We start from the raw sequence: 21,450 nt of genomic DNA, 5'->3' as shown, positions 1-21,450 counted from the left end.
TTCTTTTTTTAAGTGTTATCTTAAACCTGCCAGAGCTGTGACTGCAATGAATGAGCACTTATGCAAAACACTAAAATGAAAGCTCCACATTACTTAAGCCGTGTCAGCTTAGTGCGCTCTCCTTTCTGCACGCAGCACAAAGGTCTCCCAAGAGTGTGAATCCTCCAAGAACATGAAATCCCTCCACTGGCGGTAAAACTCAGAGGACCCATCAAAACTCAAGGACAAGGTATTAAAAAAAATAAAAAGCAAATAAAACCCTTCTTCACAGCATTCAAAACTCATCCAATGCTTCTTCTTAAGGTTATTCTATTCATAAGTTGCACGGTAAATTAAATCTCAGATGATATAAATGAATAAATAGAATTAAGATGCATAATAAAACTGACCTGAACTGAGCTCATTAGTTCAACTCAGCAACCTTCGGTTTTTCTTCTAACATAAATGTAATTCAAAACAATAATGATGAGCAATAGTTTGAATAGTAAGAACAATTATCAATCATTTTCTCTGCTCACTAATGTGAAATGAGTCAGAAGAACCACCATGTGCTTCAGTACAGAGGCCTCCATCTCCCCCTGCCCATCCTGGCTAAACTTCCCCACCAAGCCCTGCTGTGGGTTGTTGCTACAGTGGTTCCCCTGCAACAGAGATGGACCCTGATTAGTCAGACTGGGGAAATAAACAGATACGCTTTCAGATGAAACATATATCTGTGCAAATGTTCCAATAACGTTCGGCAACGGGCCAGCTGAATTAAATATCACAAGCTTCCCTGATTTTATGTCGACACCGCACTCCGAGCCAAGACATGAATCGGAGCATATTGGACTCGTTCACTGACAAAACTCGGCTCGATAGATTGGGAGGAGGTCAGATGAGGAGAGCTCAGACAGTGCGTTGCTGGATGAATAAAAAATGAAAGTCTAGAGCTTCAGTAAATTCGCTCTCTCCATCCCGTGAGGAGGGCGTGCGGCGGAGTGGAGGCATCGCTTGAAAAAGCGAACCCGCGCCGCATTCCCACATCCAACCGTATCCAGCGAACGGCTCTTTAAAAATTCATTAATTGACAGCAAAAATAGATTAAAGCACCCAGCTGAGCAAAACTCAAAATTTGGCTCCTGAATAACATTAATGATAAAACATCTCCCTCATCCCACCAAAAAAAAAAAAAAAGCCCAGGGGGTTGGGGGCTTTGTCTGAAGAAATTTTTCTTGTTGTTTCCACCTTACACTACCTTGAAAGTAATTTATTTTCACCCTTGTATAATAAAAATAATGCATTTCTAATTGTCATTTCTAATTATACTTTTCTTCAGACAGAGAAGAAAATCTGAAAAAAAAAAAAACTAATTAAAACCCATCAAAGGACATGTCATTCCCATGATGCCATGCCAATGCCATGCTATTCAGCTACAGACACTCAATGACAGCTACTCTTTGCCTTCTGAAAAAATAGGATTAAAAAAAAAAATAGTGGGAAGAACTGCAGTTACAGTAATTGCTCTGGCCAGCGCTAAATGAGGTTCACTTAAGTGCAATTATCCCCCTCTGATCTCTCAGATAAAGAGACTTCTTTAACATGGAGAAGTGGGCTCACACAATGCCACTGCAAACAAGATTCAAATTGGAATCAGGGAGGCATTTCCAGGAGATGAATTGGCTTCATAGCTCATCTGCATTCCAGTGATGGAGAGCGTCACTAATGAAGACTGAGCAATTCCCTCCTCACCTTCTGCAAGACAGAAACTCCACAGTGAGTCTGAGCCCTGAGAAAGTCTTAAACCCCGCCATGAAACGGTGAGTAAGATCCTGTTTTTTTTTTTCAAGAAGAATATAGGATAGGCTCCAAAAGCAATGTGAGGTTAGCCAAAAGATAAGTCATTGTAAAAACATACCAGACGGAGACCTTTGACCGAGAGCATCAGAACTCCTTGAGAATAAATCGCCATCTGCCAATCGTGTAGCACAAAAGGTTTCCCGCCTCAGGGAGGGGGAGATGTGACAGTCTAATAGAGGTTGCAACAGAGATTGCCTGTTGGGTGCCATCCAACTACACAGCGTGGAGATGAGGGGGGGGGGGCTTTGATGGCCGCTCTACTTGCCGGGGGCTAGAGGACCACCAGGAGTCTGATAACTACACCTCATGGATGGCCATTTGAATAATCACTTCAACAAGGGGAGAAATTAAAAACCGTCTCGGTGAGACCGGCTCAGCACGGGGCCACATGCAGAATTCAAAATGAGCTGCTTCTGATAGTAAAAACCGTAGAAAACATCAACTTATACACAAACCGCTGATCTGTTGAAGAGCATAACCCCGAAAGCCGAACATTATCTGCCAATGGGAAGCCATTGTGAATGTAATACAAAGGTCATCTGACCTCCATCAACAAAAAGTTACCAGTCTTATTCGATTCATAATTGAGCCGGATTCAAGACCCGTCTCTGATTGGGATAAGGGTCAAGCCAGTCCAGACAGAAAAACTACCAAAAATATGCTGAAAGTTCTTTGATGCTTTTGAATCAAACAGAAAATTAATGGATAAGAAGGTCATCCTCACTTTTGCATCAAAGTATAAGTGGCATCTGATCTTTCAAATAATCTAAAAAAAAATAAAAATACATCAAAATATATGTTGTGGGGGATTTGATGAATCAAAATTTGTCCGTATATGACCCGCCGTTTACCAGTTGGAGGCTTGGTGCACTTCCATTTTCTTGGGTAAACTAAGATTTACACTATTAATTGGCCTCAAACTTTCTTGATCAATATTCCACAGATTAAATACTGAATAATTAGATTGATTTTCTCTCATTTCAGCCATTTTTAGTCTATAAAAGGATAAAAAATTAGTCAAAGCCTGTAATGGAAGACCAAACTACTAAAAAATAAAAAAGAAGTGGCCAGTAATAAAAACAAATTGATGCATTGCTAGTAAATATACTTCCCCTAAAGCAAAATATTTACTGAGTTAATTTAAATCAAAACTGAAAAATTCTGATTAAAAGATTATGGTGTAAGTGTTAACAGACTTTTGCTATCAGATTCTAAGCTAAAAAAAAAAAAAATAAAAAAATAAGAATTTGCTCTTCAACTCTGAATCGAGACCAACATCAAAGGCCCAAAGCATGAAGAAAGCGAGTCTTTCCAAGCTGCAATCCCATTTTATGTGGCAACTAAAAGCTTTTTCGTGAAACCTCCATGTATTACTCCTTCAAATGTGATCAAGAGAACCTGCAGTAGCAGATGCACGTTATAAAGGCAGTGACACATGAGTGAGGCTAATTTTCAGGGGGGAAGCAAAGTGCAGCTACTTTTGGCTGGCGTGTACCTGGATGGAGGACCATCATAACGTAAACACCATGTGTCCTCTACAGCTGCACGCACAAATAGCCTGGATCCAGACAGCACTGTAGGCCTGCTATTTAAAGGATGGGTGATTAAGAAGCAAACTAGGTCTGACCTTTGATTGTTGCTGCTGCCCAACGCTGTGGGCATTTTGTTAGCTGAAGGTCTGTCAGGGTTGGGTTTGTTGAAGTGGAACTGTTTGATTTCAGGCAGAAATTCATTTCATTTTAGGTTCGCTTTCAGGTAAAAGAAGGTCATCATAAGAGGGGATAATGATTAGATTATAATCTGCACTTTATTTATCTAATAGAACAGCATTTCTACAGGCTGCAGACTGCCAGTCAGCTGGCTAAACGAAAGCTACTGCAGCCAGTCCGCTAAACTAATATCAGCTAGCTTTACTCTATCAAGAGCAGAACAGTATAAACTGATAAAATCCTGTAAAATAAATATGTTTATGAAAAGTACTATAATATTTTAAAATAAACTTAAGATATGAATTCATTGAGGTGCTGTGGTGGCACATGGGTTAAACACAACCCACGTATGGGGCCTTAGTTCTTGACACGACTGTCGCAGGTTCAATTCCCAGCCTGACGACCTTTGCCGCATGTCTTCCCCCTTCTCTCATTACCCACTTTCGTGTTAATTCACTATCAAATAAAGGCTACTAGATCCAATAAAGCCTTAAAAAAAGATATAACTTCATTGTTTTGATCCAATATTCCCTATTTAGCTATTTCTCTTGTTTTAAGTAAATAAATAATTATTGTTTCAATATTGTGAAACCTTGCCACATCATGAGAATATCAAGTCCATGCTGATTTTTTTAAACTGCAAAACATGGAGAAATTAAAAGCAGAGTCATCCATCCAGTGAAAACACATCGAGGAGAGAGATAATGTTTTCCATCATCAACGGCTTTTTGGTTTTCAGGGGCTCCCCGAAAATTATTAGTGGGCCCCAACTGGCCACCAATTACAAAAACATTCTGCAAACGCTCCTGGATGGAACTTTTAGTAAAGACTATTAAGGTTATTCTACACCCAGAAGGCCAAAACATCATGAAGAATTGCTTGAGTTTTTTTTATGGTAATACCGAGGAGAAAGCATTTTTTTGTGATTTGGTTCACAACTTTTCAGAGCTTTTAATGTAAACTGAGGAAATCAATTACCCCACAATTTCAGCTTTCAAAGTCTCCATTTGTTGTAATTGTTTACATTATCTTGGTTTCATTTGAAGTTTCTTCTGCCGCACTTACAGATGATGTAACTTATTTTGACATTTATTATATGCAGAACAGGCATTATAAATCATTTGCTGAACATTCAAGTTTTGCGATTCTACTTCACAGCTTTCTAAGATTAATTGCAAATTTGAGAATATAAATTTTGCCCTAACAATCCTAATGCTTAATCAACATGTATGATCTTGGCATCACTGAAAATTTATTTTGATGGGGGTTCAGATTTTATTGTGTATTTTACAACTCCTGAAAATATTTCTAAAATATATACTAATACCTAATTCAATTTCAATATCTGGAGCAAATCAGGAAATGTGTAATTTTTGTGTCGAATGTCTTGTTTTGAGTCACAACTTTTTACATAAAGTAATGGAGAGACTAAATTACTTTGGAATGCTGCAACCATTTCTTTTTTCTTTTACCTGCATACCCGTTTATGGTATCAACTAAAGTTTTTTTTTTTTATCTTTCAAGCAAAATCATTTGTTTTAACATTTTTAATAACCCATAACAAGGAAAAAACATTTATCAGACAATTAAGAGTGCTTTTTGGCAACATCTAAGACATTTTTTTTAGATATAGGTCCCTTAAAATTGATGAAAATGTTACAGATAAACCAGAAAATTCCCCAGGCTTCAACGAATTGAGGGGAAAAATTAGCCCTGAATCCCAGCTTTTAAAATATTTTTTTTTTACCTAGAAACACAATATTACCATCATGTGAATATTAAGTTAATTTTAAGTTTGATTAAATTGTTTATTTTGACATAAAGTATGAGTTAAATAAGTCTGTTTGAACCGAACAAAAATTAAAAAAATTAACATAAATGATTATCCTTCGTTGTTATCGTAGAATAAATCTATAATCAAGACTATTTGTACGCATATCAGAGTCAAGCTCCAGATGAGTAGCATGAAATTCATCTGAAACATGTTTTACACTTGTTGATTGTGCAGCCCAGCCTGCAACCCGATCATGAAAGCAGAGCAGTTTTTACAGGAGAGGCTCGTCATTTATTCATTTTTATTTTTTCTGGAGGAATTTACTGGCCGCCCCGTAAAACAGACGATTGACAGAGGAGAAAACACGCCGCAACAGCTGTGAATCAAACAGCGCCAGAGCACGCAGGGAAGCCAAATGACACTGGGCTCACCCACTCCATGCTGGACCCACAACGTCTCACATACCAAACAGCTAGCTAACGATGGCTGCTGCTGCTGCTGCTGGGGGGTTTGGGGATAGGTCACCAAATTCTCCCAAATGCAAACGAAAAAGAAAAAAGCACACCTATTAGCTATGAAAAGCTCCGACAACCCTCAGGATGAGTTAGCTGCCTAGAGAGGCTGGCTAGTTTAGCTGTCAAAGTTGCCCCGCCAGTTGTCACCGGTTGCACGGTGGAGCTAGCAGGCTAACGCAGGAGCTGTCAACTCCGGAGAGTTAGAGCAACGGCTCCGGAGTGAACGTTCACTGACCGCAGGGAAACACTCGCTGGCCGTATCGGAGCCATAATACACTAATTTATCTCCACAAGGACAGCCAGACACGTTGAGTAGCAAGCTTAAAGCAAGGGCCCAACCCCCTCAGAACTTCTCTGCAGCTCACTTCCCCGTCAAAGTCGTCCATTTCGTGGGCCTTTAGTTCAACTTCCATTCCCGTGTAGCTCACTTACTCAGGATGAAAGCAGCAGAGACGGCGGCTCTCTCTGGTAATCCTCACGGTAGTTTAACAGCAGCTGTCTCCCCGCTCCGTCCACCACCTCTTGTCCAACACAGAGTGTCCTTCCCCGCCAGCTCAGGAGAGCCCAGTGCTCCTGACAGTTGTTGTCCTCTGTGCAGAGATCTTCGCCCGGTGTGCCTACAGTGCCGCGCCGTCCCTCTCCTCGGCTTCTCCGCCTTCTCCCGTTCGCCTTTCTCTCGGCAGCCGAGCCAACATCCGGGACTCTCCCCCCTTAGTTCGGTGCCCGGAACTACTTTCACATATGACGACGCACATGAAGGTTTTTTTTTTTTTCTCCCACCTCTCTGTTTTCACCACGCCTGCCGCCACAGAAACTAGCGCGGTTGAATGCTCACGCCCGCAAAAGAAAAAGGCATCCATACATGGTTAAACCTCGATCAATAAAACCAATCAATGCAACAGATGCATTCGGGGTTTATATTAAGCGAATATACTGTACTGTATCCTCAAATGAACTGTATGGTATAGCCTAAAACCTAGTCAAATGTACGTGAAACAACAGGTTTACTAAATAAAGCAATATAAAAATAGAAAACTGAGACATTACAACTACATCTAAAATTAGAATATCATGAAAAAGTGAATTTATTTCAGTAACTCATTTCAAAAAAGCACTGAAACTCCTTTACATATGGTAATTTGGATGATTATAGCTTACAGATAATGACAGTGCATGGCTTTTAGCACAATAACCTACCTAAAAAGAATGTCCTAAATATATGCACAGTATAGATACTTGGTCAGAGGTGTTATGCATTAAATAACCACCACATCAGTGTGGTGTGTCATGGAGGCATCAGCCTGTAGCTCTGCTGAGGAGTTAAAGAAGCATCAAGAATAGTAATAACAAATGGTCACCTGGGTTCACCGCTAGTCCAGTTATCTTTAAGATCCTACAATGCCAAACAAACATTACTTTTCATTATGTTTTTTTAAATAAATTTTGCATTATTGTTTTTATAAAATCAAAAACATAATCCTTCATAAGATGAAGAAAAATCATAATTGATCATTTTGGTTTTTCAGGAAATGCAATCTTGATTCATTAATAAAACCAGTAGAGAGCCCATTATGAAGCTTTGAACCAAACTTTGATCAGATGTTGGTGTCTGAGCAGACATTCTTAAAGTAATTACGCTGTAGACACAACTAAGGTGTCAGTGAGGGAATGTCGTTCATTCCCTCACTGACAGCATGTGTACGTGAACAATAAAAAGACTTACTGAGGCCGGCCCCAGGCTGCCGCCTTGACCAATATGCCATGTTGCCCAAATCAAAAACCACCATTAATAAAATTGTGCTCATTAAAACTGGCACTGGTACCTCTGACATTTTGGACAAATGTCAAGCCTTCCTGGAAAATTAAACCAGCATCTCTGTGAAGCTTGTCAGTATGATGTGCACTAAAACCTTCTTCCTGGAAAACAGCTGTGCTGACTCTATTTTTGATCAAACCCCACGGACTAACACCAGTAGAAGACGTGTCTCCCCAAATTTTCACTCTGTGGGAAATTCACCCTGACTCTCAGGCTGTGGTTAGTGATCCAAGACTCTTCTCACAAACTGTGGATTTTTAATGGAAATTCAAGGTTTTTTCTTGAAGCTTGCACTTGTTAATCCAGCACATTTTTTTCTTCCACAAAACTTTATATTAAGAAATAACATAGCATCCATTTGTCCATCCATCCATCCACCCCATATAGCATCCATATTTTTTTCACCACCTGCAAAGCCTAAACCTTCCATCTCATTAATTCTTACAAATGTTTTTTTAACCCTCATCAGTGCCGCTAGATATAAAGATGTTGTCAACATTTTGTCTGATAATGGGTGTCTGTTTGGGTTTACAGATTTTGCTTTTGAAATATTAAATTGTATTATAAATTTTGTTTATTTTAAACATGAAATTAAGAGGAACACTGTTTCTTTGTTCAGTGAAAACCTCAACCTCAGTAGGTGCTGAGGGTGAAATTCATGTGAACACAATCTCTATGTCACTAAGTGTCTGGCCCGTACTCAGAGGATCAAAGTTCCTTATCACGTTGTCCTTGATTCAACTCTGTTATGACATAACATGGGAGTTATTGTTTATTGCTGGGCAATGTCAGGCATAGTTTTCCAAAATAAATGTTATCTGCTTAGTTTGTATTATGTAGGATTTTATAAACTTTGAATATGTCTGCTTCGCTAATGAGTTTCTATTTTCATCTAACCTCAGCATGCAATTTAATTTGTATCCATACAGAAAAACATTATAAAAGAGCTCATACAATATGGATGTCAGATAGTTTCTAGTTATTTATCTCCCAGATCATCTGCTGCACTTCCAGTGTGCAGATTTCCATCCAAACCTGTTGAGATAGCTCTAAGTGGCCAAGTTATCAGATTACAACCTGGAGTTGGCCACAATGTTCTTTTCATCAAAGAGGAAACTGAAAGCTTTACATTAAAAACTTATATTAATGTGTTTATGTGAGTTGGTGTTGCAACCTTTCTCTGCAAATATGATACAACATGTGATAATGTGAGCACATTTTCACATGCCTGAGGAGCAATGTTCTGTCTATATAATTTATTTATTTTTTATTTTCACAATTTTTATTTAGTTTTATGTTCATATTTTTACTTTATTATTATTATTATTATTATTATTATTATTATTATTATTATTATTATTATTATTATTATTATTTTAAATCCAATAGCTGTCTCCTAACCTGAATATTTTAATGCTTGGGCATCTTTTGCAAATTTAGTGGTTTTTTGTATTTAGGGCAGTGCTATGTCACCACCGCAATATTGGGGCCTCTGTCAAGGGTGAAGCAAGCACAGTTTATAAAGGGAAGTGCAAAAATTAAAATTTAGCTTGAAAATAATTCAAACAAAACCAATCTGGTCAATCACTGCCGTCTCAGAAAGATAAAAACCACATTACCTTCTAAAATTGGCTATTTTACTGTACAACAGCGCCACTTGTTGGTCAATCGTGAATAGTACATATTAATATTGAATAACTTCCTAAATAAAGTTATTATTATTTAATTAACATATATAACTCATAATAATATTATTAAGAGCAAAGCTCAAGCTCTTAATAATATTGTTTTATGAGGGCTTTATGACAGTAAATTTATGTGATATTTCCTTTTGGCTTTTGCATCAAAATTACTTCAAACTGCATTTACAGTTTATATCACACCTTAAAAACTCTTGGTGTGTGTGGAAAGTGAGAGAAGGTCTTTATGCAATTTATAAAACAAATAAGAAAAACAAAATAAAATGCAGTTTATCAACGATTCTGTTGTAAAACACAAACGAACACAGCATGGCACACCTGCACACAGGCCCAGCAGAAAATGCTGCATTGTGAGGTTTTAATAGAAAACCACGAATCTATTTTTTTGTTGTTGCTTGTGTATAATTGTATTCAACATTGTTACAAGAGGTTTTCCAAGAAGGGACAATGTGAGTTGTGTGAAAGGATCCTCATAAGGAGCTTTTATAAAGAGGAACGTTTTAAGAAGAGGGAGAACATTTCTCCATCCTCTACAGTTTAAATTATTCTCATACTGATCTGACATTTGAGTGATTTTGCTCACTACTTTCATAACTATGAATAAAAACTATTTAACTAATTCAGTTGAACTAAATATTATCTTGAGCACAGCCTGTCCCTCATGTATCTTTTTGTGATGTTTTTTGGCGATTCATGTTCAGTAAAAAGGGAAATATAGAAAGAATATAAGTGCCGTAACCGTGTTAATACATGTGAATTTAAAATAATAATAATCAAAAATCTTAATGTTAGACCATCATTTACTGATACCTTTTCCTGAGAAATTAAAGATGGTGTCAGGTGAGACTCCACAATGGGTGATACCTGGAAAGACTTGAAGTAATGTTGTGGAATGATGGAAAATTAAACAGTTTTTCTATTTTATGTCTGAGCTGATGTTATTTATGAGCAGTTGAATTTTCCAGTGACAGCTACAGTTTTTTTCTGGTCTAAATATCAAACCTTGCTGACTGTTTAAGCAGGTATATTTTGTTTGTCTGCCTGATTGCCTCATAAGTCCTGGATTTGACTCCTGGCCATTTTCACAAATTAAATAAGATATAATCAAATTATTTCTCAGTACTTTAATAGAGTTTTTACTGAATATTTTTCTACTTTTATTTTAATATTATTTTATTTATTTAATTATATGATAGGAACAATTAACATGTTTGTACATTAACATTTATAGCCATGACTAATTTGCAATGCACCAGCATTGCAAATTCTAGACCTAGACTAGCAGGGCTTTTAAGTAAACAATTGTTAAAAGATTATTAAAATAATATTTTTTTATATTACTAATATTGACATATACTTGAGTTAAAACAAATTAAAGCAGTGCTACTTTTATTTGAGTTTAATTTCTGCCTACTTACTTCGGCTAATGTTGACAGTTAAGATGAAACATGCAGTGGCAGTACCGTTTCCAGCCACTGCGGGGCGCTGACGGCCCCCTTTGTATTTTTAGAAACCGTAGAGTCTCAAAGCTGAGTTGATTTCAGGAAGTAAAATCAAGTTGTGGAGGAGGAACGAAAACATCCCTGAAGTGACAGGAGAAACATCTTCATCGGTGTGCATGACATACTTCATTTCTACTTTGGTGTAGTTGTTTCATTGTGTCGCAGTTACGTACAAATCAGAGGAAAATGTAGTAATTTCTGGCGTCTCGTTGTTGACAGTCCAATCTAAAGAGTTTACCAGTTAAGACGGGCAAAAACAGTTAATATTTGATTTTAGCTGCGAGAGAATTCGCTTCTCCACTCATCGGTATATTAATCTAACTTTGACCGTGTGACCCTCTGAGCTCCATATTTTGCGTCGTCCGTCTTTAAGTTCTGGTTTACAGATGAAACGTGCAATTGTTTTTATATTTGTGGTTTAAATGTGTGTTTCTTCAAAGATTCCTGACTTATTTGCTGCAATGATTTTGATTTTAAACAAAATCGTAGCATTGTAGACAGGGCTCGGACAGTAATGTGTGCATGGATTCAAAGATGCCAGACTTTATTGTAATTTGGTCTGAATCAATGAATTTTGAGAAAGGAAAAATAAGAATTCTGAAGGGGGAAAAAAAGTAAATTCTAAAATTAAAGTCAGAATACAAAAAATTCAAGTTTCAAAAAATAAAAGTCAATTCTGGAGAAAAATAATTTGAATGCTGAGATTAAAATAAGAAATTTAAGGAAACAAAAGTCAGAATTATGACAAAAAAAGTTAAATTATAAAATAAATAAAAAGTCAGTTCTGAAGAAAGTCAGAACGAAAAAAGAATTAGGAGAATAAAAAAGTAAATTATAAAATTAAAGTCCAAATTTTTAGCAAAACCCCCCCACATTTGTTAAAAAAATAAATTGGAATTCTGAGATTAAAATTTAATGATTTAAAAAAAAAGTCAGAATTCTAAGACTGAAATTATAATTAGATCACAGCTCATATTTAGCTATAACATCACAACTTCATAATGTTGTGCCGGCCTATTTGTTTCATTCTGTTGTCCCAGGTCAAATCCATAATAAAAAGCACTAATCAGACACAAGCAGCCAAACTTCTCTCTTGATGCCTCTTCTCTCTTATCAGATAATGGCCGAACCCAGAATATCGTCCATTGACGGAAAGCTGGCTGAAGAATTTGCCGTTCCCTCCCACGTCGAGGAGGTCAAGGAGAAGATGGCTGCTTTCGCCGCCCGTCACGCCAAAGCGGGCCGCAGAGTGGTCCTCATCACGTCAGGCGGCACCAAAGTCCCCCTGGAGTCGCGCACCGTCCGCTTCCTGGATAACTTCAGCAGCGGCAGGCGAGGAGCCTCCTCGGCGGAATACTTCATCGAGTCGGGCTACGCCGTCATTTTCCTGCACAGGCACCGCTCTCTCTACCCCTACACACGCCTGTTCTCCACCATCAACATGCTGGACGCCCTGCAGCTCAGGGCGGGAGACGGTGAGGGAGCGGGGGAGGTGCTGGTCGACCAGCTGGTGCTTCCAAACATCGCCAGAGTGCTGAAGAGGTACAACGAAGTGAAAGACGGAGGACTTCTTCTACCCATCGAGTTCAACACTCTTTCGGAGTATCTGCATTTACTGAAAGCAGCGGCACAGGCGCTCAGCTCTATAGGTACTAAATAATTAGTTGCACCATCCTGCACCTTAAAGCTGCAGAATTTTATATAAAAAAAAATTCTTGTACATATTTGTTTAAACTGTCACTATGTCGTGACTGTAAGGTATCTGAAAAATCTGAGCTCCTCTACCTTCTCCCAGTTCTACCTAGAAACAACCAATCAGAGCGAGGAGGCGGGTCTTAGTGCTGCCAATCACAATCTCATGTAGTGCTGCTCAAGCTTCTCCCCGCCATCAGTGATGACAGCAGATAAACAGTTTTCCTGTAACAGTGGGTTGTTTCTCTCGCGTTAGCACATTTAGCAGCGATTACATAATGTTGATTGACAGCGTTAAGACCCTCCTCCTGGCTCTGATTGGTTGTTTTTGGTCCAGAGTGGTACATTTATTCAGGCAGCAATATGTGGAGGGAAAATGTTCACAGATTATTTTACACAGTCACAACAATTATGGTCTTTTTCATCTAATCATAGTTTTCTTTGTTTGTACTGCATTCCTTTAGAAAAATAACAGATCACAACCAGCAAAAAAAAAAAAAAAATCCACAAAATGTAGGATTATTTAGGATTAATTATTTTAATTGTATTTTACTGGGTTTGCCTTTTATGGCTACAGTTGCTGTCCAAGTATTGTCAATAATGTCTTCCAATAACATAAATACTGAGTCATATTTTCGAATTTCCTGTCAATTTCTAAGATTAAACACAAAAACATGGAAGGCCATTGGTGGATTACCTTAACGACCAGGATCAGCTGTTTTCTGGGTAAACTCTGCTGTCTGGCTTAAATGGCATACTACTAGTTATACCTTTTATAAAGAGAAATAATCCTTTGTCGTAGTACATTTTTACGCAAAAGATGAAATTTCAATTTTTTAAGAATTAAAAATCTTAATAAATAAAATAGGTTTTATTCTCTTTATTATTGAAATACTAAGGAGTTTACAAAATATGTCCTTATTGAGATTTTCCAAATTAAAAAGTGTTCAAATTAAAGGTTGGATTTTTCTACATTTTTCAATGTAAAACTACGATGCTGCAAATAATGATTTCATGAGCCTTTCTCCACATCTTTAAGAGCCTTGCATTTTACAGCTTAAAGCTATCGATTCTGTTTGCATGTGCTTAAACCTTGTTTACAAATGTTTCATCTTCAATCAGGGTCAAAGGCCATGTTCTACCTGGCTGCAGCCGTCTCTGACTTCTACATCCCGGCGTCAGAGATGCCTGAACACAAAATCCAGTCTTCTAACGGACCTCTTCAGGTACGTGAAATAAAATAAATAAATTAAAGAAGTTATGTCTCTGGACATGCTGCAGTGTGGGTTGTAATATTTAGCCAGTAGGACTAGAGTCTAAACCCATCGCATGTCATTATTTATACAATCTTTTTGTTTCTCCATCAGCTCAGCATGAAGATGGTTCCTAAGATCCTGTCGCCGCTCGTTAAGGACTGGGCGCCTCAGGCGTTCGTCACATCCTTCAAGCTGGAGACGGACCCGACCATCCTGCTGGACAGGGCCCGGCGCGCTCTGGACACCTACAGGCACCAGGCGGTGGTGGCCAATGTGCTGGACTCGCGGCGCGGTTACGTGGTGGTCGTGACCCCGGAGTCCCGGGATGAGCTGGTCGTCACCGAGGGCGACGTGGAGAAGGGCGTGGAGATCGAGGAGCGGATAGTGAGCAACCTGACGACGGCGCACAATAGGTTTATAACTCAGCAAGGCGCGGGACGGAAATGACCCTGACCCAGTCTGCCGTTCGGGTTTAATTCGTGAAGAGTTTCCTCTACGAACAAATCAAGCTGATTATCGTTAAGGTTGTTTGAGTGTTTATTAATGTCATCAGAAAAACGTGTGATTTCAGGATTATTGACCAATAACAGCTCAACTCTCTGGACTCGCTGCTGGCTACTTGAGCTTGGTGCTCTTTTTGACACCGGCCCGAATCCCAGACGCTTCGCCTCCGTACCGCGTCTCCTCCTTACGGACACTTTGCACCTGGTGAGAACAAACGCAGGTTAGAAAAACCGTACGGATGACAGTCTGACATGATTCCTTCAGCGCCGCATGCGATACAAACCTGTCCCCTCCTGCGGATTTTGGCCCGTCTGAACTTTTCTCTGTGCTTGACTCTGGGGTTCCGGTCGATCTTCTTCCTCTTGGGCGTCAGCCCCTTGTTCTTGGCCATCTGTGGAGGCACCAGAGCAGAAAACACTGAGAATTGAACTGGGATTGGGGTAGAAACATGATGATGCATGAGAGATATTTGATCTGCTGTGTTGTCACTGACGCTTGAGACGATTTGCAAATTAAACCGCAGCATTAAAAAACGTTGCTGTTTCACTTTGAATCATTTATTAGTGAGACGCAAGAGCCAGAAGATTTAAAAAAATGTTTATCTAAAATATAAGTTTCTAAGCAGAGGTGGGGAGTAAATGGTTACATTTTCTTTAGTAGATTTTTTTTAAAATATGTACTATTAGAAGTATTTTTACTGTGCTGTACTTTTTACTCAAGTAATTTTTTTCTAATCTTTCTTGGAGTAAAATTTCTGGATTCTTTATCCACTATAATTAACGTCTCTGAATGAAGAACAAACAGGTTTTAACCAAAACTTCACCAGACACACACCTGCAGTTTTAGTTAAGGTTTCATATCAAAAGAAACTGATTTCTACCATAAAACAATATTAGAGTTTTTAACAGGATTTCTAATATGTTCTTTGGATTTTTGTTCCCTTTTTTCTGAGTGGATTTTACAGTGACAATATGTGGTGCCTAAAAAAAAAGTGGGAAAGTTGTGAAATAAAGAAGTGTCAGGTCTAAAGAAACTACAGAACCTGAACATGTTCTAGGGACTGATCTGATTTATTTATTTCAAACACGTTTTTAAAAACAAGAAAACTAATCAACTGAGAAAACATGTGCATACATAACCAAGAACAAAATAACTAGTTAACTTTTCTTTTTGAAAAGGAGCAAGAAGAAGTGAACGTAATTAAAAATTTGTCATAATATCCATGAGCCTGTTCAAGGATCATCTAGTTGGGGGTAAATTAAACTTTTCCAGACTCAAGTTTCTAGATTTATCCACTAGTTTTAATAATTTATTGTACATCCAAATACAAAACATTTAGAGAGAAGTTTTATTTTCACAAACACTGCACTACATTAAATTACTACCTCTGTGCTTTTATTCAGCCTCTGGATTAACTTTATTTCAAATGTATTAAATCTGGACTAGATTATGAGACACTAAGCAAAATTGTTGGAAGTTTTTAAGATTTCCATGTTTTTAAGAAGAGACTGAGGTAAGCGTCTAAATGTGAAATGTACAGATATATTCTTCTTTTCTGCTTCTCATCATCCAGATGTTTGAGGTGAGATGTGGGAATAACTACTGAACTTTTCATCTGATGTATAGAAATGCTTCAGTACCTGATAAGTGATTCCTCTTTTGGCATCTTGATCCAGCTCTTCATCCCCCTCATCATCATCATTTTCCTCCAGCCTGCATCAAATGTAAGTTTTCTTACATTTCCGTCTCATAATAACCAGCAGACTGAAGGTTCACACCACACTCACGCTTCTGGGTTTTTGCTCTTCCTCTTCAGTTTCACCCGTTCCTCCACTTCTTTGTAGAAACGCAGAGCTGCCTCTTCGTCCAAGTCCGAGTCCGAGTCGCTGTTCTCAGGTGGAGTTTCTCCAGAGTCCTGCATCACATGCTGACTTTTAACATCAGCGACAGTTTTCATATCCGATTAATCTGAAAAAGCAGAAATATGACTTACTTTTTGTTTTGGTACTTTGGTCTTCTTGCCCTCTGTTTTTCTCTTTGAGCTTTCATCATCTTTCTCATCTTCAACTAGAAGTTTGCGAAACTCTGGAGCCAGATGAGCATCTACTGCACTCAGTTCATTGATGAGCTGCAATAATAATAATAAGTAAATAAAACACTTGAATAGAACCTGTTCGACAACATGAAGTAGGCTGAAAGAAAACCCTCCAGAATTTAATGTTTACTCAAACGCTTTTACACCCAAAGCTCGGACATTTTTCTGACATTGTGTTTGTTATCAATGGATTAACCACTCAGGTCTTCTGGTTCTGCTCTGCTCTGCTTCACCAGAACCAGAACCAAGCATGTAGAACCAGCATTCAGCTTCTATGCACCACAAATCTGGAACAAACTTCTAGAAAACTGCAAAACACCGAGTTCAACTCCAAACAGCACACCTGTTTGGAGTTGCTTTTGATTGGTAGTAAGTGGAGTCAATATTGATCAATAAATATATGTTATGCATGTTTTCTGGATGATGGCATTTGACAAAATGTGACGTTTGCTGCCTGATGCGTCACCGTCAGCAGGTGGACTTACGTTTCTGTAGGTGAGCAGCCGTTCGATCACAGGGTGGTTGTGTGCAGGGATCCGTTTTGCTTTCAGCACCAAGTAGAAGCTGATGTTGGTGCAGTAGCTGCAGCAGAAAAAGCGCGTTAACCACAGAGCGTTTCCTCTCAACACGTGGAGACAATCTAATCAGGACTCACTTGAGGTAAAGCTGCCGTTTTGTCTCCAGGTAGTCCGCCCACTTTGGGAAAACAAGTAAAAACTCATCAGTTTCACACAAACTGAGCTTTTAATCGACAACAAACTTAAAACACATTGTGCGGGAATACATCTCTCCCAGCAAAGCCCCACTACAGACATCAGGTGAAGAGAATTGGTGTGTTTTGTTGGATTCCAGAGCAATATTCACTGAAAAAGTGATCCGACTCAGTGTTTCTCTCTTCACCAAGGGGAAGCTCAGAAAGGTTGAGGAAAGATTAAGAAAAAAATGAAAAAAATAATTTAGCAATATTTAATTTTTTTTAGCATAAAACCTAATCTACTTTTCACGGTCAGATTTATCAGGCTGTTTTGCTCCTGAAACAAGAACAGCAGCGAAAAATTTAAGAGCTTCTGTCGAGACAAAGAGCGAAGGAACCGTGCAGCAGTTCTGCTGTGGAGGACGAACTTCTGGTTCACTAAAATCAGAAGGTATGAGACAGAATTTATGTGAAATAAATATAATAATTACTGAATAGGGAATAAAAGTGTGAGAAAAAAAATCTAAAAGTTGATGTTTCTTTAAATATTTTGCAGCATCATGAGTTTGTAATGCGAGTCCTGGCCCAGAAGCGAACGCTGTTAGGTGGAGGTGGCATAGAAAAGTTTGCGAAGCCCTGATCTCACTGGATCTAAACTTTTTACTTCAACAAGTTGTAAAACAGGTTCTGGTGATTCTGGTTCTGACCTGTCCTGCAGGGATCTTCCCGTTTTTGACCATCTGCATCATCGGCTCCAGCTCATCCTTCAGTTCAGTGAGCTGCAAACACAAAGATGTCAAACACACGAGATGACGTAGGGGGATAGAAGGGTCATGAGGTTTCAGGTAAGGGGTTATTAGTCGTACCTTTGCCTTGAAGTCCTGGATGAGCTCCAGCAGCTCCGGTGATTCTTTCTTTAAAAGTTTCATCTTTTCCTTCAGAGACATCTGCTTCAAATCTTTCACAATTTTCTCCTGTTTCTCCACAGGTTTGTCTTCATCCTTCTCCTCCACTGCAAACTCCTTTGAGGATAAAATCTCAGTAAGAAACCTCATTCAGAATGGGATCGACCGTTTATGATGGGGGGGCGGGGGAGTCATTTTTACCTGGAGAAAGTTTAAATCGTAATCCTCCTCACTCAGATTTTCGGCTAAACGTTTCTGGATATTTTTTGCTTCTTCCTCCTCCTCCTGCTCCTCAGCGTCCAACTCTTCCTGTGGTCTCCCCTCTACAATAACATGACCAAAATCCTAAATCTGCACCGAAACGTCACAAATCGGCCCATTAATGTCACTGGAAATAACAAAACAATTTACTAGTGACGACATAATCCGTGTTGTAGAACATTTTCTTCTTGGTGCCCCACGCCATCTCACTGGGAAGATCTGAGGATAGTAAAAACAGCTTAGAAAGAGCGATAAATAAAAGAAAATCCAACTTAAAACACCTTCCTTAAATCTTTACCTTCTTCCTTTTTCTCCTCCAGATCACTCTCCATATCCGTCCCCTCTGCCTCCTCCTCCTCCTCTTGCTCCTCTTCCTCTGACTCCGACTCGTCCAGAGCCATCACCTCCTCCTGGGACATTCAGGCAACTTTTAGTTTGGGGTGCATTTATCATCAAACTAAAAACCAGAACAAACTCATAAATCAAAACCTCATCGTCTAGCTCCTCCACGTCACTCTCCATCTGAACTCCATGAGCGAGAAGTTTCTGCAGCGCGACAAAAGATGCGGTAAGAAAAAAAAAGCTCCAACATGATTCACCAACAGGTAGAAGCACCAGAGTGAGCTTACAGCGATCTTCTCATCATGAAACTCATCGATCTTGTCCTTATAAAACTCTGATGACCTCTGTAAAATAAAGCAGAAGAAAATGGTGACAAAGATTTTCCTCTGCTGCCGTCAAGAATTTAATCACTTGAGAGAAAATCTTTGGTCAGTGAGGCTGTTGAATTAAGTAATTAATCAGTTGATCGCAGAAGAAATTTAAATGAGCTCCATCATTTTGATTCTGATGATTAATATTTCTTGATAGACTTCATAATCCTTTTTATTCATGTTTCGGTTTGTCTCGTTTTTATTTCCTATTTATTTATCGTTTTTGGTTATTGTGTTTTATTTTGGAAATTTAAAATGTCTTCCAGTTGCAGTGTGGAGATTAATAAACACAGTTGGGTAGCCAGTAGTTACATTTACTCAATTACATTAACTTGAGTAACATTTGAAAAAAATTACTTTTAGGAAGATTTTTACTATGCTGTACTTTTTACTTTTACTTGAGTATTTTATTATAAAGTATCACTACTCTTGAGTAAAATTTCTGAATTTTCTACCCACTGAATGAAAAACAAGCACATGTTTTAACTTAACAATTCACCACAGACACACACCTGCAGTTTTATTAAAGTTTCAAAAGTTTTCTATTGAAATAAACTAATTTGGAAAAATTTTCTTTTGCCTAATTTAGTTATTTTTTGTTACATATAATTATTGTCATTTACGTCCTTATAATGCCAACATTTCCAATTAATTTCATATTTTGGTCCATCTGATTATGTACTTTTTAAACAGTTATACAGTTTTACCAAATACATTTTTACTCTTACATGAGCAACTTCTTGGATGGCTACTTTTTACTTTTACTTGAGTATAAATATGTTGAAGCAGAGCTACTTCTACTTGAGCACAATTTTTAGATACTCTGTCCACCACTGTAAATAAATAAGATAGATATTCAGAATTTTGCACCTCAAAATTGATCATTAACGATGCATCGCCTACCTTGTCAGGAACTGGCATGTTTCCGTAGGCTTTGGGATCATCTTCATCAAACTGCTCCACATTTTTGGGCCTCTTCTGTTTTTTGGCTCTGCACAGCAAAAACACAAAGATGCTAAAGCTCAGACCTCCTGCAGTCACAAACCACAGCTCTTCTGCTCGATTTCGGCCAGTTTCCTCCCAGTAGTCAGACTTTATTGCTTGTCTGGTCACAAAACAAACAAAAAAAAAAAAAACTAAACTAAAACCTCTTCTGAAACGCAGAAAGACTGAGACAACTTTAGAAAAACTCACCGTAATACTCGAACCATGATGTCAGCGATCCGGGCTGAACTTAAATAAAAATAAAAATAAAAAAACAAGCCGGTGTGTTTTTCTGTCAAACAGAGATAATATTTCTGGGATTAAAAGAAAATAGGCTCAAACATCCAGTAGAGCTCCAAAGGTTTGATCCCCAACGCTGGCTACCATGTGTTTCCGTGTTGTCTTATTCTTCGGTTTGCATCAGAAAACACCGCCACCTGCTGGCCTGGCCTGAGATTACCGCTAAAAATTCCTCCAATAAATCAACAATCTGTGTTTTCTACGTAGAAATAGAACAATAGAAACAACAAATAAAATAAATTATGAAGACTTTATAAACAAATGGTCCTTCGACTGCCCTTAAAGAACATTTAAAGTTTTGTCCTCAAAGATTTGTGCCAGTTTGAAAAAATCTGAACATTTCCAAACCTGTAGTTCTTGTGGGATGTGGTTGATCTGCATGGGCCTTTAACAGAGGTAGTATATATTTTTGGTAGTATATATTTTTGCCTGCAGATTTAAATCTGATTTAAATCTGATTTGTTTTCTTATCCATTTCAAATATTCATCCCTTCAAATTTTCAAATTCATATGTTTTAACCATCCGGTCTATGAAATCCTATATCTCGTCATACAGACTGCTTTTATAAATGTCCGTGGAAGAATGGTACAACTTCAGAATCTCATGAATTTCTAGCATAGGTTTCCACCTGTGCAGTAAGTCCAGTTAGGAAATGTTTTCCTACTAATTACTCCTCAGTTTAATGCGAGCATACGTTTCTGACTGCACTGTGTGAAGTGTAAAGTTTGGTTTGGAAGGGTTTATGGTTTGTCCTCCACCTGAAAACTTTGGGAAGATTTAAGAATAAAACTGTGAGCCAGACCTTTTTGTCCAACATTAGTGTCTGACCTTATAAATGTATTCTTTTGGAGGTACAGTGAAAAATCTCAACATGGAGATCCCTTATGCACATTCTCATAGAAGTTAGCAGGTTCTCCTGTTAACTTCTTCATATGAGGAATGGATCAAGACTGTAACTCATTCCCACCTCAGTGTGAAGCCAAATGAGGCAATATAGTGTATTTAATTCAGCATATTTGCATATTTGTCATGTTCAAATCCCAAATGTTCATGTATTGCAAGTTGAAAACACTAGACTCATCTCTTATTTATTTTCCACTTCACAACGATACAATAATTTGTTGATCTATCACATGAAATCCCTGTAAGACACATTAAAGTCACTTAGTTGTAGGGAAAAAAATGTTAAA

At 38.3% G+C, this 21,450-nt stretch overlaps 3 protein-coding genes across 7 annotated transcripts in view; 1 reads left to right on the top strand and 2 right to left on the bottom strand.

Annotated features, from left to right (window-relative positions):
- The window catches only part of foxj3 (forkhead box J3), a 102,739-nt gene extending 96,178 nt beyond the window's left edge, over positions 1-6,561 (bottom strand). Inside the window, exon 1 of the mRNA XM_007550059.2 lies at positions 6,270-6,561. The gene's annotated coding sequence lies outside the window, so the exon portion shown is untranslated. The remainder of the gene's footprint in view (positions 1-6,269) is intronic.
- Positions 6,562-10,856: 4,295 nt separating this feature from the next.
- On the top strand, positions 10,857-14,530 carry ppcs (phosphopantothenoylcysteine synthetase). Of its 2 annotated transcripts, XM_007550047.2 has the most exons (4): positions 10,857-10,965; positions 11,973-12,504; positions 13,670-13,773; positions 13,915-14,530. In XM_007550047.2, exons 2-4 carry the CDS (start codon positions 11,976-11,978, stop codon positions 14,248-14,250), a joined length of 969 nt encoding a protein of 322 aa, XP_007550109.1. In that variant the 5' UTR covers positions 10,857-10,965; positions 11,973-11,975; the 3' UTR covers positions 14,251-14,530. The 2 variants fall into 2 exon arrangements, with proteins under 2 accessions (XP_007550109.1, XP_007550102.1); XM_007550040.2 differs by lacking the exon at positions 10,857-10,965 and having other exon boundaries at positions 11,718-12,504.
- utp3 (UTP3 small subunit processome component) lies at positions 14,326-20,382 on the bottom strand. 4 transcript variants are annotated; one of them, XM_007550019.2, is made up of 16 exons: positions 20,170-20,382; positions 19,879-19,966; positions 18,892-18,948; positions 18,752-18,808; positions 18,561-18,672; positions 18,413-18,481; positions 18,203-18,324; positions 17,963-18,118; positions 17,804-17,875; positions 17,058-17,098; positions 16,888-16,984; positions 16,301-16,435; positions 16,095-16,228; positions 15,948-16,020; positions 14,591-14,698; positions 14,326-14,508 (listed from the first exon to the last, which is right to left on the bottom strand). In XM_007550019.2, the coding sequence occupies exons 1-16, from the start codon at positions 20,184-20,186 to the stop codon at positions 14,419-14,421; spliced, it is 1,428 nt and encodes a 475-aa protein (XP_007550081.1). In that variant the 5' UTR covers positions 20,187-20,382; the 3' UTR covers positions 14,326-14,418. The 4 variants fall into 4 exon arrangements, with proteins under 4 accessions (XP_007550081.1, XP_007550087.1, XP_016526168.1 ...); XM_007550025.2 differs by having other exon boundaries at positions 16,095-16,222; XM_016670682.1 differs by having other exon boundaries at positions 14,326-14,698; positions 20,170-20,186.
- Positions 20,383-21,450: the final 1,068 nt, after the last annotated feature.

Source organism: Poecilia formosa, unplaced genomic scaffold (genome assembly GCF_000485575.1).
Source record: "Poecilia formosa unplaced genomic scaffold, Poecilia_formosa-5.1.2 Scaffold2, whole genome shotgun sequence".
Classification (NCBI taxonomy): domain Eukaryota; kingdom Metazoa; phylum Chordata; class Actinopteri; order Cyprinodontiformes; family Poeciliidae; genus Poecilia; species Poecilia formosa.
This window is presented reverse-complemented; position numbering and strand designations above follow the sequence as displayed.